The sequence below is a fragment of the Falco naumanni genome, chromosome 7 (assembly GCF_017639655.2).
Source record: "Falco naumanni isolate bFalNau1 chromosome 7, bFalNau1.pat, whole genome shotgun sequence".
NCBI classification, from domain to species: domain Eukaryota; kingdom Metazoa; phylum Chordata; class Aves; order Falconiformes; family Falconidae; genus Falco; species Falco naumanni.
In genome coordinates, this window is record NC_054060.1 from 11452972 (window position 1) to 11472327 (window position 19356).

Genomic DNA, 19356 nt, shown 5'->3' on the forward strand with positions numbered 1-19356 from the left:
GGAAATTTCCTGCTCGCCACAGATTTTCCCCAGCCTCATCCTCACCGCATTATCCCTGTGCTGACTTCTATATACTTCTCTCAATGTTTTCTAACCTTCAGGCTCACAACTTTGTAAATATTTGCAGTCAGGTAGCACATTTCCCCACTCTGGTCATTCTTTAGACAAACTATTTTCATACAGCTCTTTCTATCCTCAGCAATCAATTGTTTCACACTGTCTTTGCTTCTGCTGCGCCTCTGCAGAAACTGTTGACCTTACGGATACTCTTTGTGGGGCTGAATCAGGGACACACGGCTATGTAATAAGAGGGTATTTAAAATAATGACTGCTGTAGAGGCACACACTTTGCTTTTTGACTTGGGTTCTTTACATGGATGGCTTCAGAAAGGCATTTGTTTCACTGGCACACTGAAAGCCATAGGCTTGCTGGGGAGCTGCCACCCCACGAGGGACTGTGCTTGGTTCAAGGAGGACAGGGTTTATAAAGACAAAATGTAATTTGCCCTGGGGCAGCCACAATCTCACTTTTACAGCAATACTTGCTGTATATTGATCATAACCGGCTCGGTGCTTTATTAGCCACCCGAGGTGCGATGAGCTGCTACTGGCATTTGTGCTTGATAATCAAAGGCATTTGTCATTCTTTGAAATGTTCTGTGAGTAGGTGTTTGATTTGGGTGCATGTAAAAGAGGGCAGCAATCTGGAGCAAGAGGCAGGGAGGCAGCGGGCATAGGTAGAGTGTCCTGCTGCCCACCCCTGTCCTGACCCACAGGGCATCCCCACTGCAGCATCCCACATGACCCCATGGACACCATCCCACAGGGCAGGATCCCGTGGCTGTGCAGCTCTGTGGCTCAGCAGCATCCTCCACCACTGGCAAAGCTCTGCCTGAGGGAGCTTGAAGAGCAGCAGCCATTGCTGCCGTTCAGCCTGCAGCCGCCCAGCACCCATAGCTCCCTTGAAGCCCTCCTTTCTCTTTTGCCTTTCCCTCATTTCCTAGACAAACTGCTCTGGGTTTTTTTCCTCCCTCTCACTGGCAGGTACAGGTGGCTTGACACCTCCCCCAGCTTGAATTTTAAACTATTTAACAGCTTTAAATGCACCTAACAAGGTTTCACTCTGCACTTTGCTGCCATCCCTCTGCTTCTCTGACACTGGGAAGGAGAGTGGTTTGGAAACCCAACCCAGACTTCACTGCACTGGAAGTCTAATTACATGGTAACTGGTGACCTTGTAAGTACGGGGTAATCTGCTGCGTAATACCAGGGTAAATTATTCCAGTACTTCTGTCTTTTCCACTGCAGCCTTCCGTAGAGACAAAAATACAGCCAGTTAAATGGTAATTAATCTTTAAATCATTTGGCACTTACCCAGGCCAATGAGGAGTGACCAGCAGAAGCCCACTGGCTCTGCGCAGGGCAAGGGACCAGCTCAGGAGCCACCACTCTGGGACTGTCTGGTGTCACTTGGCCAGAGCAGGGGCTACTTTGTCACCCAGCCTCTCCGGGTGCCAGATGCCTAAGGCAGCAGGTATGGGCTGCTTTCTCAGAGCTGGATGTAGCTCTCTTGCCTGCCCTGTGTCAGGCATCGCTTATTCGGAGGGACACATCCAAAGCCATCCGCAGGAGGAAGGGGGCACCAGGAGCATGTGGATGCCCAAGGGGAACAGGCAGCCACCCTGTCTGTGTTAGCAGGATGGGGCCAGAGGTTCAGAGTGGCTCACCCGTGGTGGGGGTGAACCATCTGGAGCACTTCCTTACCCTCACCACGAGGGAGGTGCATGGGAACAGCACCAACACTTTCCTCCGAAACCACCCAAACCATCCAGGCACAGCCTCAGGCATTCACCCTGCAAAACTCCAGGAAAACCGGCTGAGAGATGCGCTTTCTCCCTCAGCACTGTGAGATGTGCTTCATTCCCTCCCACACTAACAGCCTGTCGCCCTGGGGCTGGGGGCTGCCTGTCTGACCCCTGGTACCTCTATGGCACCAAAATATATTTGCATACATTTTAGACCCGCTGACATCATTCCTTCTGGAGACCTTCAGGTTTTTATAGTAACTACGGTAATGATTTTCAGATTATAGACTAATAAAATATTTTAATTTGTTAGGAACATTAAGGTGGGCACTGTACGATTCTTATGACATTTAAATACTGCTTTAAAAAAAAAAAAAAAAAGAAGGGGGGGAGTTCTGAGTGCATTTCTTTTCCAGACAAGAGCACTGAAATAGAAAGTCAAAATCCTACACACTGGTACCCAGATCAGCTCTGACACCTCCCCTCCATGCCTGTTTCACTTGAATACCTGCCAAGTTAAACAAGAAAACATGAGATTGCAGTGTCCTAGTTGCAGCCCTGGTTTTGGCAAGCGAGCCCTCCTCCTTAGTCACTGTGCGGCAGCGAACTGATCTAAGCACATACGACTCCGCGTGCCATTGCCCTCTATGGGCTGGGTCACAACTAATGGGTAACACAGAGTTTTTGCACCTCAGCCTATACTCACCCTTTTCTCCCCCCTGCCCATTCGTTGTGGGCTCTGATTAACTAACCAGACAAGACTAAAGCAAGCAAGCCATGGCTTTAGAGCATCCCGTCATTTCCGTGGCATGCAACGTACACCGTGTGCCATAAGGCAGACTGCTGCATCAGCCCCTTTCCTCTGGCTGGGTAGAAATTGCACAGTTTGGAGTGCATACGACTGCTGAATAAAGCAGGAGCATTTTGGAGGAGGAAAATTGCCCATGCAGCTCCATGGGTTGATATGGCTGATAGCTCTGTCCTTCGCCTCCTAACCTGTAAAATGGGGCAATGCAACTCACTGCCTTCTCAAAGATGCTGTGCAGGTAGTGGCTTGTACAGTAAAGCAATAAATGGCATGGGAAAGCCTGCCAAGAAAGGGAAAAACAGTCAAACGTTTAGCCTAGCGTTAGTTATACCAGCAAAAGAGACAGAGGGTTACACAATGAATATTATGGAGAAGAATAGCAAAGAAGTTCCTTTGTTCTGTGAGTACTTTTGCCTTGTACCTCAACTGGATCATACAAGATTAACGGCAGGTGATTATGTAAAGTCTGTACTACAAGGCAGAGGCAAGTGTGAGCTTGGGCCTCCCCATTATCATTACCTGACCTTGCACGCTCCCTTTTGCAACCTCAGCATTTTTTTGCAGATAGGATTTTTGGGTGGTTATTTTAAGAAAACTGTGTTAAATTTCTTGCTTCTGTGCCAGATACCTGCTGTTTAACAAACGGGCCATGACTAAGCATAGACTGGAAATTAGAAGCATCTATGAGTGAAAGCAATGAGATTCTGGGACTGTCTTCCCTTAGGAGCACATTTAATAGTGGTGCTTGATTATGAAAAGGATAAATCTGATGTGATTGATGCAACAGGGGATTGGATTTGATGATCCAGGGAATCCCTTCCAGCCTTCTCTACTCCTAATGAATTTATTTTCTAAGGACGGGGGGGGATGCAGTGCTCTACTGATGGCAAACAACAGAGAAAAGTGGGTACCTGCTGATGGTTAATGGGTCTCCAACCCTAGACTTAACCACTTCCCATCACCAAGAAGGTGGAGCAAGTGTCTCTCCTTGTTCTGCCCATCCTGAAAACACCAAGCAGAGGTGGGAGCAAGGATCCTACCTGCTTCCCTCTTTGCATTTTCCAACTACCAAGGACTTTGAAAATGCACTTTCCTTGAACCAGTACTGCAAATGTCTCAGGTCACAGGTTCCCTGTGTATTTCTAAGGTACTTACCTGTCTCCCAAAACCATAATGCCTGTATCCCCTGCAATCTTTTTTTCATGTGAATCTCCTCAGTGAAGATGATCAGGGATCATCCTTTAACAATGGGAAACTGAGGCACAGAAGGACTAACTGATCTGCTATGATGGCAGAGGACATCAGTAGCATGGAAGGGACCCACAGCCCAGTCCAAAGCTGGGATCTCACTGCTGGACTCTCCTCCGTGCACTTAACTGTGCTTTCCCTTTCACAACAGGAATAGCGGAGCAGAAAGTATCTTTCAGCCCAAGCATTCACTGGTCTGGGATTCCCATCCTCTGCCAAGCCAAGGGGGCTGAGTCTGGGGTTCCTGAGGGGAAAGCGCAAGGTTGTTTCCGAAGGAACGCACAGGGAAAGTGGTTATGTTTCTTTTCCCCCTGAGTAGTTTAAATTCTTTAATTCCTACTTGCTAATAAGATAAAATGCTGTGATTTCTGCAGGATCAAATGGTGCAGGATAAGCTAAGGCTGTTTATTAATTAACATGCTTTCAGGGCTGGGAAAAAAATAACAAAAAGAAGCAACAGGGTTGTAGATGATAGCTATAAATATGACCCAAACATTACCTGCCATGACATTTTAGCCAAGGGGAAGCTGTCATGTTCGTGCTGGGCATGGCACTCTGATAGTGAATAAAACCCATAAATGAGAGGGCAATGCTTTCCGTCTAGAAAATGTGGCTGTTCACAGACATGGGCTACAATTTTCCAGGGCCTGATCCTGCAAATAATACCAGGTATAGCACTTCAGTGTGTCAGTGCTCCGCTGGCCTCCCCAGGGACTGCTTGGAGCAGGGAGTGCTAAGCTCAGTGGTAAACGGTTGCAGGATCAGATTCATAGCGCGCCAAGCATTTTGGATGAAAAGAGCTATAAAGAAGTCACATATTATTATGTCACATTGCAAAGGTCAACCCCAGTATTTGTTCTGTCATAAGGACATGATTGAAAGGCAAAAAACAGTGTCAGGGCACAGGGGAAAATAATTTTTTAAAAACTGCCCTCAGGGCTGAGGATACAGAATTACATCAGTGCTTAGAACTAAATTCCCATCCACACCCTGCAATTCAATTTTGGCTCAGAAAGGCATAAATGTAACAAAATAATCTTTCAGCGGCACATCTTATCCGCTGACATATCCTCTGTAAAATCAGCAATACCTGAACTCACACTCCTGCGTGATCCTTGCAACAGTCGTGAACTGCCAGAGCCCTGTTCTGTCACGGATCCCAGCAGCACTTTGCAGGATCCACTCAGGTCCTTAACATCGCGTAGGCATTCACTTAACCCCCATCGCTGATTGGGCAGGAGAAGTGTTGGGATGCTGGGAGGAGGCTGGGCAGGAGGGGGACAGCTAGTCCTCCATCACCTGGCCAGGAGCATACACCTCCCCTAGCAATGTCACAGGGAGGTTTGGGGCATGGGACCCTGGTAGCTTGTCCCAGTCATGGCTACTTTGGAAATATTTATGACCATCTCTCTGGGCTTGCTGGCACGGGGGAGCTATTAAGAAATAAAGTAAGGAAGCCATCACTTTCCTGCCTTAATTTAAGAGGGGTCATGACTGCTCCACAGAGACAGTGTCTTTAGGTGGATTCGCTCGATCCATTTCCAAAACCAACTCAAGACAAGGCTCCCCAACTTTCTGGATCAACAGAGCACTTCCTTGTGTGCCAGCAGCAAAACCTCATAGAACAATCCAGTTCAATGTTTGCCCCTCTCACAGGCTTCTGCAGTTCACCTCTAGAAGCCTTGCAGCTTGCTAGCGGTGGCTTCTGCAGTGCTGCAACACCTGGGGACCCACCCGGCCGAGCATCCCTACACAGAGGCTCCAGCACAACAGGATGGTGGCCCACCTCTGTGGGAGGGAAAGCAGGGCCAACAGAGGTGTTACCAGCCCTCAGCTGGCTCACATGGCTCCCATCAGCCACCACTTTGGCAAACCAAAACGCCTTTGCACTGCCAGAGCACCTCCAGGCAAGGGGTGGGAGCAGCAGCGGAGCAGTGATGGTTAACATCCACTAATCGCAGCTGCAAGCACCCAACCGGGCACCGGGCAGACACCTAGGCTGCATCTAGACCAGCAGACAGAAGGCGTCAGGGCTGTCATCTGACAGTCCAACTGGTCCAATGGTCTGGTTTTAGTCTGCGCCAATTTGACGGTATCTGAAGGACTGTTGAGAGGACAATGCAAGTCAGGGGCAGTCCCCAGCGAGCAGTGCAAATGCCACCCTGCTTGGAGGTGCGGAGCGGTTGAGCTGCACAGAGGCAAACCATGCTGCACTCACTGCCATCAGAGCCAGAGGATGGCACACACCGTCCACTAGTGCAGAGACAGCTGGACACCCACGGGGGAAGACTGCACTGAAGACTTTTGCATTCATCCCATATTATCTCACCATACAGACAGGCCCCAGAGAGTTACTACAGTAGAAACACGTGCAGTTCCCATCACACACAAGAGCCCCTTTGCTGCCAAACGCACTAGACCCGACCAAGTCCCAAAGCTGCTCAACCCCACGTGTCATGTCATGCTCAAGCGGTACCAGTCCCCCGCTTCCAGCTGCCCCAGGGGTCGAGATCCACTCACTGTTGCAGCTGCCGGCGGTGCCAGTCTCTGTCGCTGCCACGCTGCGCTGAACTGGCCCTTCGGACGCGGCCCTTCCTGACAGTGAATGGGTGAAAACAAGGGAAGGAGACAAACAAAAGAGAAGGGAAGGGTGAGAGAGGGAGGGAGGGATGGAGGGAATGAAGCAAGGGGACAAGAAGGGAAAGGGTATGTCTTTAACCGAACCATACGTCTTTCGCTGGCTGCAACATCCCAACACTGCACAACCCTTGCTGCGAGGGCACGGGGCAGGTGAGACCCTCTGGCCCTGGTCACCACCACCTCGCACCCCACACCATCACCTGCACTCGTGCAGAGGGAGGGCGACCTGGGTGAGAGTCAAGGGGTGGGGGGTGGCCTCCTGAAGCTTCTTCTTGGACTGTGAAGCCACATTCCTTGGGGGTTCCAGAGTCCCTGTCCAGACAGGAGAAGTTTTAGGGGGCTTGAGCGGCTCCTCTGTATCGGGTACATAAGCATCCTGCTCCTTGCCCATTGCCAGCCCTCCTGGGCACAGTGCAGGGACTCATCTGCCTCTTCCAGCAGAACAAGACCCAGACCTGATGTCTTTACTCAGGCTTAAGCTCGGGGTAGCCTGAGTTAAGGGCGTCGTTGGCCAAATGTCCCAGTGAAGCACCTCGTACATCACCCTATGATTCCCCAAAAGTCTTCGTCCCGTTGGTACTGTCACAGGTTGGGGGAGGAAGGAAAAAAATCATCCCACAGCTTCTGATCACCCATAAACCTGCCAGCGCTCACAAAACTGAACCTTCAGAGGGGACAAGGGAAGAAGCAGAAAATACAGCGCTACATTTTCCAGCATATCAAAGTAGGAAAGATTTGGGGAATGGGAGGGACGAGAAGGGGCAGGGATCTCAGTGTGCAAATTAGGAGTAAATGAGGAGCATAAGGGCTGCTGACTTCCTAGTAAGGTGTTCATGTTCCCACGGGGACAAAAAAGGAGACAAATTCCCAAGACAAAAGGGCAGTTGATGAGCACGGTGGTTTGGGGGGGACACTCCTGGCTGTGCTACTTAGGAGCTCAGGCTGACATCTGCCTGGGGAATATCAAAAATACGGCCTCAGGGTGTGTCCAGCTAGTCATCACCCTGGGCGGCTTCCTACTCCACACCAGAGGTGAAAATTGAGCTGCTAAATGTAGCCGACAGCTCATTCTGCTTGGGGAATTGCCCCGTGAATGACTGACTCACCTCCCTTCCCAAAAGGTTGAGGTGGGAAATGGGTGGGGGAAAAGCATAGGAAATGGTTTCATGATGGTTGTTTAAATTGCCTCTGCATTAGTGTTACAGTTAGAGAAAAAGAAAAGAGAGATCTACCGCATAAAGCCACATCCTAAAGACAGCTGTGGCAGAGCTATGGACATTGGAAAGAAGTAGAGTAAATGAAGTCATCCAGCAGTGGAAAAAAAAACAACCCATCAATATAACATAGTGCAGAACAAAGCAAATTCTACCTCAAACACAGAGCTGAAAGAGAAACATCTTCCTCTGTCAGATCTATTACCATGCATTTATTCCAATAACAAATAACTAACCCAGAGAGTTACCCAAACCTGATTTATTCCTCCATCTAAGTAAATATGAAGAGGCAGCCGAATCTGACTGTAAAAACCACTGATCTCATATGTTTTCCTTGTATGTATTGGAAAAAATAGGAGTGGAGTTTCTGCCTTGCTGCCAGGGGATGCTGGCAAAGCATTTGAGCTATAGATATTGTATCTTGTCACTAATGACTGCAGGGAACTAAAAAGGATTTGGATTTTTTAATGCTTCACATTAATTGATAATTTGGTCTCAGAATCCACAGCGGAACACAGGATTTGCTATATTGGATCAGTCTAGCGGCCCATAAAATCTGGCATCTTGCCTCAGTGATGCTCAGAAAAATTATCATCCCATGTCTTTGCTTATAAGATTGCTGGCCATTTCTGTAAGGCCATACAACTGAGGGAGACAAAAGGTCTTTCTGGCCTGCACAGCAAGGCTCTTTAAAACCCCGACACGTGGTTTTGGCAGGGCTGTATTACATCTGCTTGGGTTTTTTTTAATGCAAGGAAGAAACTCTGTTAATGACAAACATTTTCAGCAGACATGCTGCTGGTTTTCCTCTTGGTCACCACCACCGACATAGTGAGAACTTGTGTCTTCAGAGGGCAAATGAGAACATGACTGAGGCCAGAGGGGGGAAGATGCCTTGTACTAAGCAGAATAATATTGATTAGGCAGCATAAAGCTTTCCCTCACTAATTCCTTTAGCAATCTTATGTGTTGCTGGAGTAATTGCATGGGGAAGAGAGAGGTGGAATCATTTAAGCGTTCAAAGCTTGACACACACCAAGAAAAGATTCCTATTTTGTGTGTGTGTGCAATTTTGTGCATCGTTGCCCCTTGATTGTGCAGTGAACATGCTCTCTTTGACAGCCTAGCCCTAAACAGCCTGTGTATTAAAGACAGCTGCTTGCAAACAGGGGCTTTCTCCATCCAGCTGCTGTGGTGGAGCTCTCTGTGGCTCTGACTATGAAACAGGGGGGGACCAGGTGAGGAAAGCCTGTGGAAACTCTGACCATGCAGGAATCAGGAGGAAAAAAGAAAGGCAATGCTTTTTCCATGCAAACATCTTAATTAAGGAGTATGATGAAGCTATTTACATCTTAATTTTTCTAGGAAGGTCTTCAGTTTGCCTTGAAGCAAGGCATAATTTATACGTGCTCCCACTAAACTGGCTTATAACTTCTTTGCTTCGAGTTCCTTCTGCTGACCATACTGAGATTTGGGGATGCTCCCCACCTTTCCCGACTGATGTGTCATCTCATGGCTCTCCCCATGGTAAAGGAGAGCTGAGATCATGGTCCTGCAGATGGGAAGGCAAGAGGTGGTCACTGGCCAGCTGGGAAGCAGTGAGGAAATGGGTCCAACAACATAGATAAGTTGAGAGGAGAGAGTTTTACTCATCCAAGTCTCCCTTGATTGTAAGTGCCTGTGCCTTCCAAAGTAGGAACAGTTAATTTCTGTACGCACAGGAGCACACACACTCTTTCTGGTCTACCTGGGGCTGGAATAATGAAGCTTGCTGGCATATGGTTCTCCACCTTCTTCTGCTCTAGCTACAGTTTAAATCAAACCACCTTGGTAAAACCCAGGAACCACCAGTTTCTCTGTCCTGCCCTGTACAAAATCCTTCCTTGTGTCTGGTGACACCACAAAGGAACACGTTTTGGATGGATGTCCACTGTGGGAGAGGCTCTCTGGCTCAAACTAGGCTCTGTGCTCTTTTCCATGTATCTCGCAGCTTTCAGGTTAATGGGATGTGCAGAGTGGGGACAGCGGGAGGAAGGGAGCACATTGCATGCAGGCAGCCTCCAGCAAGCGCTTGGGAACCACACTTGAACAATACAAATTAGAGAGCAGGGGAAAAAGACAGTTTCACAGTCAAGGCGGGGAGAAGGGGAACTACTCAAGGATGGGTGGGGAGCACAAGTAGCTTCTCTTGCCTCTCTGGATCTGTTGGCTGCACCCAGGGGACACTGAAACAGGAAAGAGTCCTGCCCTCCCTAGTTAAGTTTTATGGGAAGGAAAAGGCTCCTGAAATCCCTGCAGGGAACTTGCTGTCTCAAGTTTTCACAGCAGAGCTGAACAGGCTTGGGTAGTCTGGCTACGCTGAGAAACAATCCCAGCTTTCTGAATGGAACTGGATCTCCCAGTTCCTGGTAGTTAAGCACTACCCCTCACCTGGGTCCAGCATTTCACTGGTTACTCCCAGTACTCTCCTCACCTCCCAGGAAAACAGAGATCAGTTTGGACAGCTTTTAAGAGCAGCCAAAGTCCTGCCAGCTGGGACCCTGACCTCAGTCAGAGATGCATAGGGGAGAGTATGGAAACAGAAGAAGCCACAGCCTATGTCCCACAATATCCTCCGGTCCTTAATAATCAGTGGCCCAGAGATTTCTTGAAAACATGGGAGGTATTTTGTGTTTGATAGCCTCTGATACATTACTTTGCTTTTACAGTTCTGTTCAAACACTTTTTTCAACCCATCTATCATCTCCTGAGACTAGGAGTCCCACCACTTTACTACCCAGCGCTGCATCACCGTTGAATCCAAACCTCCCATGTACATCACCAGGTGTTTTAGGCCAGGAAATACCAAACAACAAACAATTCTTCCCTATCCAGCTACATCTAGGACCTCCACAAATGGAAAGCCAGCAGTTAAAATCCATCAAGAAGCTAAATCCAATGATTGAGAGAAAGCAAAAGCCTCAATTCAAATGCTTGGGAGTGGGGCTGAGCTTTGATTGAAAGTTTGTAAGTTTGATTAGCTCTCAGTAAGTGTGTGAAGGTTTGGGTGGTTTGAGGGGAACACAGAAGGGTTAAGCATTGAGGTCAGTGTTTGCATGAATATGGAGACGATATTAAACAACAAATCTGAGCCAAATGACTTGCAATGCAGCAGCGACATATCCAAGGCGTGAGAAGAGATGAGCGTGGAGGTCAAGTACCATAGCAGGGAGGTTTTATTTCCCCAAAACAAACTGCTCTTTTGTGCCTGTGCTTCAAAGATGTCATGAGATTATGAGAGCTCTTCACCTGCCACATCCCTCTCATTACTGAAATGAAATAAATGGCAGCAGCATGAAAACAGCAACTCAAGCAGGAGAAAGACAGGTATACAGTGAGGAAAAGGGGAGGGGGGAAACAGGGTGCAGGTGGAGGTCTTGGCAGGGTAGAGAATTAGGGTAGTTACCATTTCTGAGAAAATGCCAGAAGTACAACACAACCTAATTTCCCCAATTAATTCTTCTGTACTTGAGCTGCTTTGTGTGAAGTGCTCTTAATGTTTTGAACAGGAGGAAAGGGAAAAAAACAGAAAGACTCAACATTTGTTCTTTCCTCAGTGCAGAAATAGGGAAGTGTTGAGGAAAAATGTCTGGCTAAAACACAAGATGATGCTGTTACATCTTCCTTCCAGGAGATAAGCTACTGTGCCGCAAATTCAATTTGCAGAGATTTTTATGAGCCACAGAGATATCAAAGACCAGGACATTCAATATCACACTGACTTTTCCTGCACGCAAAACATATCAGGACAGGCACAGAGACACTTAACCCATGCACCCACATTGAGTGGTTCCCTCACATCCCCTGTTTCCCCCCCAACTGCAACGTAGGGAGAAATTGCTTCTTTTGCCCCTAAACCACCAGTCAGGGCAGCTGTGAGGCACCACGGCACGAGCCGCCTGCACCTCATGGGGAAACAGGTTTCATCTAGAGGGAATGATGGCAATGACAACAAGGAAAGAAACAACAAATCAGGGGGTGGGGTGATGGGACCCATGGGGTAAACAGATGCTGAGACGGGCATGCAATACTTTCAGCAGCAGGTACAGGGTCCTGCACATAGCAAGACTGTGGCTCTGCCTGGCTGGCCCATCTGCATCAGTACTAGGGGACTCCAGGTCACATCTCCAGGTCACTATGAGACTTCTTTGCACTCACTTATGTAGGTAGACAAATCAAGACATGGTCTCCAGGATCCCAATTGGTATAGGAGAAAATTAAAGTACTTTTCACTTCTAAGTCCTTTCCTCAGTGGAACATATTTACAGAGACAAACCCTTCCCAATGCCCAAGCAGAAAGGATAGAGAAAGAGTACTACGTTATGTTTTTCACCTCAGGGAAGGGGTAGAAGAGACAAAAGGCAATGCTCAGCTTTGGTGCTAGAAATGGTACTGATGTCGGAAGCTGAATGCGGCACACGCATTGTACCAGTTACACAAGATCCCACACAACAGCCAGCACGGCCGGGGACGGAGCTTTCCCTCCCCCACCCATCGGCACTGAAGCAGAGCCTGAGCACAAGGTCTGGGTGCACCAAACCCGGCTCACTCTATCTCTGGAGATGACTACCCCTGCTAGTGTACACCAGGTCTACTGTAAAACCTGAGGGTGGCAGCTTTTTTATTCCCACAAAGTGAGTCAGTACCATATCCCGGACAGAAATTCAGAGGGAGTTTTCCTCCCCTCTGCCTGTTGCGTTCCCCTTTGTAAGCGATGCTGCAGAGCCCTAGCATGCTCATTGCAGGGCTCCATCCTGGTGCTAACAGGGCTGGGCAGCAGTTTCCCTCTCCTAGGATTGATCTCCCACGCTGCAAACGTGCTCCATGAGATGGATAGCAAAGCAACAAAGAGAGCATCAGGGGACTTGGAAGTAGGTGTTGTACAGCTGAAGGATACACACGGGCATTAAGGGGCCCTAGCAAGGATGCACAAAAAATGCTGGTGGGAGAGTACAGCCAAATCTCTCCAGAGAGTTCAGAGCTGCTGTGAACAGAGCACTGTTCAATGATGGTGTGATTGTTTAAGGACCCTCTATCTAGGAGAGCAAGGGTCAGAGCAAATCTACTTTCAATATGAGGTTGGTATATTAGTCTTAATACCATGCTGAATGAGCTTCAAAAGGAGTACAACTCAGGCAGCTGCTAAACCCCAATGATCTATTACTTGCATGGAAACTTCACTGGAAAAATAACAGACTGTACCCAGGAAAAAGAAAACAATTCTGAACTCCAGAGCAGACAAACTAAAATAAGAGATGGTCTAGATGGGAGATGGTCATCAGAAAGCAACCTGACAATGGGTACTGAAAATTACCAAGAATGCAGGGGTTTTGCTAGCCATTTTAAAGAAAGAGAAGAAAAAAAAATGTTTACACAGTAAACCTTCATACTTTGGAGCAGGAGGCATCAGCCAGAGGGATCCTAGACTTTTTAAAGAACACTGACCTAAGGCCAAAGTTATAGCAGAAATGTTTTGGTTCTTATGTGAGAGCCAAGGTTCATAGGAAGAAATATTAATCTTTTATTAAACCAACTGATACTACTGAAAAAAAAAAAACAAACCAAAAAAAAACCCAAACAAACAAAAAAGAGCTCAGAGAGGGTTTACGTGTCTAAAATTCATTCTTCTTCCCCCTCCAACAATATCGTATGTTCTATTAAAAGATATTACTTCTTCCTGCAAACCTTGTCTCTCCCAAACCCAAACAATGCTCCAGAGTGGTAAGGACACAGAAACAGGGAGCATTTTTTGTTATTATGTTTAGCTCTCTGTTGCTAGAAATAGAAACGTATTTTCGGAGCCCTTTGCAAATCCTGCATGTGCCTTTTTTTTGACAAGCAGGTGTCCTCTGCACGATGAACTGTGACCAGGAGAACACTCAGGACAAACCTCCAGGAAAGGATGGAGCTAAGTCCCCAAGCGATTTTAAGCCCAGCCCAGGATTTGGGGCAGGATGCCAGAAGGGTAGGACACAGGAGGTCTGGCCACAGGGTTGTCTTAATGAGGTTTAATGCCTACATAAATCCTTCCCCTATGCAACATGTGTCTTCACTGCTGATGTCCCACCCACATCAGGATGTTACCTTGGAAGTTATTAAGGACCATTGACTACGATTTAAGACTGTGTTCTCTTCTAAAGATGAAGAAGTAGTGCCCTTTCCCTGGACAGCTGCCACACGATTTTGTTTTGGAATTGAATTACACATTTTGGGGGACAAGAGGAAAATGATCTGGGTTTTATTGGAGCTCAGGTGAGTTCAGAGCCACAGAAGGGCTCTGGGAGCAACCAACCCCCAGTCTGCTGGGTGAAAGAGCAGCTGGGGGTCCTAAGCCCAGCTCTGGTGATGCCCTCTGCTCTGGACAGCCCCCACCCCAGCCGCCGTGACAGCCTCCAGCTCCCTGGGCAGCACTGGGCAGGCACCATGTGCTGACTTGCTGTAGTCTCCATGACACATTCAACTTGGCTGAGGCACAATGTCCCTGACCTGCAGCGTCCCACCACCTGCTGTCACAGTCCTGAGTCATACCTAAAAAAATCGCCTACTCACACATTTTTTTAAAGAAAACAACAAGGAATACTAAATCCGCCCAAATCTTTTCTCTCCGATATGGATATATTTCATCCTGCCTTCCCACAGAGACCCACACCAAAGATTGCACAGCACATTACACAACACATCACAGAAATGCTTCTTCAGCATCCCCGCCTTTACTCTTCACACAGAAGCTGGGCTACTTCTCCATCTCCCCAGTGCCTCCACTTTCCTCCGCTTTCTAATCAGATGCTGCTCCACCTCTCCCCACCACCTCCACAACCATCGTCTCTCCATCCTGTCTTGTTGAAAGAAGGTTTAAAGGCAACAGCTGACGGGATCCCTCTGTGATGCACAAGGAAAAGGACGCATCTGTCTTCAGGCAGAACATGGAGAGCCTCGTGGAGAGGGGAAACAAGCCTTTCTGCTGCTTTTGTTACACAAATGTTTGGTTTCTGTATCCAAATGTGTAACAGGAAATTAAGCAGTTCACCTTTGTTAAAGCACTTTAGCATCCCACAAATGCAGGAGCCAGATGGTGTTCTTTCTTTGTTTTAAAAGATTAAAAATGGGAAAGAAAGGAAATGGCTAGGAGCTAATCCTCAGCCTGGAACATGCTCACATATCCACGTGCCCAGTTATCCATGCTCATGGGGCCTGGGCAAGAGCAAACACGGGGACCCAGTGGACTGAAGTGAGTCTGCTTGCAGAGAGCTCCAGACCTGTCACTTTGTCTCAGCTTTGAGGTGGAATCCTTCACTGTGTTCCCAGAAAATGACAAATTATAGTATTTTCCCTAGGCTGCAGCTTAGATACACCACGTGATATTTTCTAGAAATCACCTGAAGCAGAACTTTGCTCCAGGTCCTACTGGTGGGAATGGCAGGCTGTCAGCAGGGGAAAGCTGCTGTGCACAAACACTGAGAATCGGACTTGGGAATTTCACCGGGCAGGCTGCAGATATAATCGTGGACAACACCAAAGAGTTCCAAAGTTCAACTCTTCAGCCACATCTCCATCTTACACAGGTGAGACCCAGGAGCAGTTTGGTTCTTGCACTTGGGCTCCTTTGCTCTCTGTCTATATCCATTCAAAAGCCCTCACTTAGGATACCCTGGTGAATTTTATGATAGGCCTGTGCACTTAAAGGGATTGTCTCAGGAGCCTTGAAGAGCCAGTTTTCATGCAAGGAATGGGGATGTTAGGAATTAAGATTGTGAGGAAGACAGAGCACAAATGCACAACTGTTGCGAAGCTATATAGTTTTTCTCACCTACATTTGCAGGAGAAAGCGAATGCTGCTTCTAGATACCAGAGTTACAAGTCTAACACAGTCAATTCACATGAGCCCCATGTGGCTTCATTAGTGTCACAAGCAGGTTTCTGCTCAAAGGCTTGATTGCTCTTGTTCATAGGGAACTTAGAAGTGCAGGTTGCCACACAGAAACCAAATAGATTTCCCAGTCCAGAGACACCAAATTTTACAGCAGTTCTTGCAGAGAATGAATGCAGCAGTTCCGTGCAAAGGCACAGGGAGAGAAGAGGACAGGTACGAGACAGGGGTGCATGGGGAAGGACAGAGACTGTCACATAGCCATGAGGCTGAATAACGTGATCAGCTCCATGTGCTCTCCTGGTAAACATGTCCCACAAGGTCGTGATTAGAGAAGGAGATTGAGAAATGAACCTATTTGGGTTCTTCTCCTGTGCTGGGAGGAGTGTGGTTGGGTTGTGGCTGGAGAAGGGATGAAGGGCACTTGGCCCCTGCTTTTTGCTGGGGGGGGATATACAGCCTGGGTGGGCTGCCCAGCTCCGCCACCGAATTCTGCTTTGGCCTTGGGCAAGTCGTATAAACCCTCTGCCCCTCCTGCCACCAATGTAAATTTGGGCAATCAGAACCTTATTATGCTAGGACCCTTTTTTGGACTTTTGGAGAAAAAGCCTCCATGCATGCAGACCACAGTCTAACTGATCAAGGGTTTCAGAAGTACAAAAAGTCAGTGAAAACAGACAAAGGAAAATCAACTAAGAACAACAGGCTGTGCTGGTCTGCAGCTCAGCTCTTGCTCTGGTAAACAGGTGACAACCAGTTACTACTTTGGTCACACATGGCAATTTGTGTTAGCAGAGAAAAATTCACTAAAAAGCCTTACAACACTGCACGAGATACCATGGAGCAATCCTCAGCAAAGTGTTTTGCACACACAGGATGAGGTCTACAACACACCACCACAGAGAGGACAAGAACGCCCACAACAAAAAACTAGACTGTAGAGATCATATCAGTTCTCACTTTTTGGGGCCCCCTCCCAGCCTTCACATGTTAGCAGCAGCAAATTCTCCCATTGCACAGAGAGCTCTCAGTGCTGCAGGAGAACAAGCTTGGCTGGGATTGTCTCAAGCGGTCTGACACTGACTGTGGCTGGGGTAGATCTAACACAGCTGAAGGAAAGGAGGCAGGCAAGAGCATGGGTGATGGTGTGGGCTGCTTCTCATCCTCCCCTGGGCTCTTTCTTACTCTCTCCTTCCTGAAGTTTCATCAGTGATGGGGTCATAGCCACCTCTCTTCCCTCATCACTGCCCAGTAACTGCACCGAGATCTTTTCCCAGCATGGGCTCTTGTGCTGCAAAGTGAAGATTGGTTCCCTCACTAGTAACTAAACTTAGTGATAAGCCAGTGTCCTGGGCTGGGAGATGTGATATGTCTCAGCAGAAATCTGGTCACATTTTTCCTCCTCCCCAACACAGTAACTCCACTTGACAGCTGCCTATCTTATAAAGAAAACCTTCTGAATCAGATCAAGACCTCAGGTCAACCCTTTCTAGGGTAGCTGATAGAAATCATCCTCAAAGCCAAACATCCATGTTGCAACAAGAAGTAAACCCGCCTTAGTCCAAGCATCAAGCTAGAAACCACTGCTCCTTTGCCTGAAAAGCCCTTCCCTGCTGGTGGATGGCCCAGCAACAAATGCCTGCTCCAGTGTGCTTCAAACGCTCTGCACATCACAGATGCTCCTGTAGATGAGGAAGGGTGAGAAACAGGCTGTCCCCCCCAGGGAGGCTGCCATCCCAGGCACATAGGGCCGTGCAGACAGGTACAAAGGGAGTGTGCAAGACAAGGGGACAGTGCGAGCACAAATCACAGAAGAAAAGGCTGGAAAGGCATTTCTGAGTCATTGAGTGTGTCCCCAGAGACGAGTGCAGGATTAGCCTCTGCACTAAACCCAGGCATTTTTATCTAGTTGCTTCCTGAACTTCTTTAATGACAGACCCTCAGCAACCTACCTCTGACAAATTATTCCTTTGTCTAAATGATGACCCTGCTGGAAAAAAATGTATTGAGGTTGAACCCAAATTGCCTATTATTTCCTCTTCCACATCTTAGGCACTTATCAGTCAGTCTTTCAGTTGCCTTTTCTCTAGGTCCCTGTATTAAGTTTCTTTAATCTAACACCAGAGGTCACGGTCTGTAGTCTTTGTCATCTCTTTGGATTACTTTTAATTTATCAAGGTCTTCAAATAAGAGGGAGAAAAAATAGGAGGAAAGAATGGGATGACTTCAGAGCCATCCCAAAGCGTGTGACTGTGTGCTGGGGTATCACAGAGAGCTCTGTGTGTAGGCATCTGTATGGATGTCTGAGCTACAAGCATGCCCAGGACTGAAAAGGAATAAGGACTCAGGGATGCCTGATCAACACCTGTGTGCGTGTTTCAGTGAGGGAATAACCAAGTGAGTGAGCCCAAGAGCTCCAAAAACTGATTTACTGTAACATTTCCTAGTCTCCCTTTGCTCTGAGCATCAGACTGCGCTGGAGCTGCCTTACCCTGTAGTAATCAGTGCTGTAGACATCTCTTGACATCCCAAAGTCTCCAATCTTCACCAGCAGGTTGGCTCCGACCAAGCAGTTCCTGGTGGCCAGGTCTCTATGGACAAAGTGCTGGGAGGCAAGGTACACCATTCCAGAGGCGATCTGGCTAGCGATGTGGAGCATCTGAGATAGCCCTAGCTCCCCTTTGGCTTGTCGCGGCTGCCCATCCACGAGGATCATAGCATCTGGGCCATGTGCCCTATAGGGAGGAAGAAGCAAAAAGCATAGAGTTGGGTCTCAAAAGTGAGCAGGAGACAGGAATCCCACACTGTCGCTGTTCCTGCTGGGGTGGGGACTAGCCCCCAGCTGCACTGTGAGGATGCACACACAGCTCCAGTGGAAAGAAAAAAAAGAAAAGCTTAAGAGAACAGGAGGTTGGGGGAACATTCGGGGTGTGAGTGGGTACCATATATCCTTATCCTATCCTTATTCTGCTGCAAACAACTTCTTACAGCTACAGGTGGAGACAGACTGCCAAGACAGAGGGAACATTGGCTTGATGCAACTTGGACATTCTTCTCTGGCAAGACCTATGCAAAACTAATGAGGCTCCAGATATTTACATTTGCTCCAGTTAATTCTTACACCTTGGAAACCTTCCCAAAGGAAGAGATATCACCCCCTTTTCTTCCACAGCCATCATATTCTTGCTACTTAGTATCTTTATTAGTTCCAACCAACCTCCTCTATTTCCTCCAAACACTGTATGACCAACCAGCCACCCCCTGATTGATATCAATACAGCCAGAGATCATAGAAAAGGTTTCAGAGGAACACCAGCAGCTTCGTGGCTGGAGAATACCTTTTGTACCATAAGCTATCCCAGATGTAACACAGGTACCGTGAACTGTGAAGGCACGAGTACAGGTGCAAAGGTTAGACCTGGATGTCCGCAGATGCAGGGAACATCCTGAGCAACAAAAGGAAACAGTTTGCTGAACCAAGTGCATTGTAAATGCAGGACTTAAGGTCAGTCTCATTCCTGTCCTGTCCCCTTTTTAGTACCCTTCCTGGCTGTGTACCCAGGCTGTCTTTGCCGTACTCCCTCTGTGATGTCTCTTCCCCTGGTAGAGCTCACCCTGTGGTAGCCTGTGTGAAGGTGGAATAACAAAAGCCCTCATATTTAGGGAAAAGCAAGAGATTTTGCTGTGACCTTCCTCCTTGTGACTAAGACTGCAGTACAGTATTTCCTTTGAGGC

At 47.8% G+C, this 19356-nt stretch overlaps 1 protein-coding gene across 2 annotated transcripts in view; it reads right to left on the reverse strand.

Moving 5' to 3' along the window:
• The window catches only part of NTRK3 (neurotrophic receptor tyrosine kinase 3), a 217933-nt gene that overhangs the window by 14399 nt on the left and 184178 nt on the right, over window positions 1-19356 (reverse strand). The window contains exons 15-16 of one of the 2 annotated variants that reach the window (XM_040601977.1): window positions 18113-18356; window positions 6382-6456 (exon numbers count right to left, since the gene is read on the reverse strand). In XM_040601977.1, the coding sequence (XP_040457911.1) occupies window positions 6382-6456; window positions 18113-18356 (319 nt within the window). The remainder of the gene's footprint in view (window positions 1-6381; window positions 6457-18112; window positions 18357-19356) is intronic. The other variant, XM_040601974.1, reaches the window with a different exon arrangement.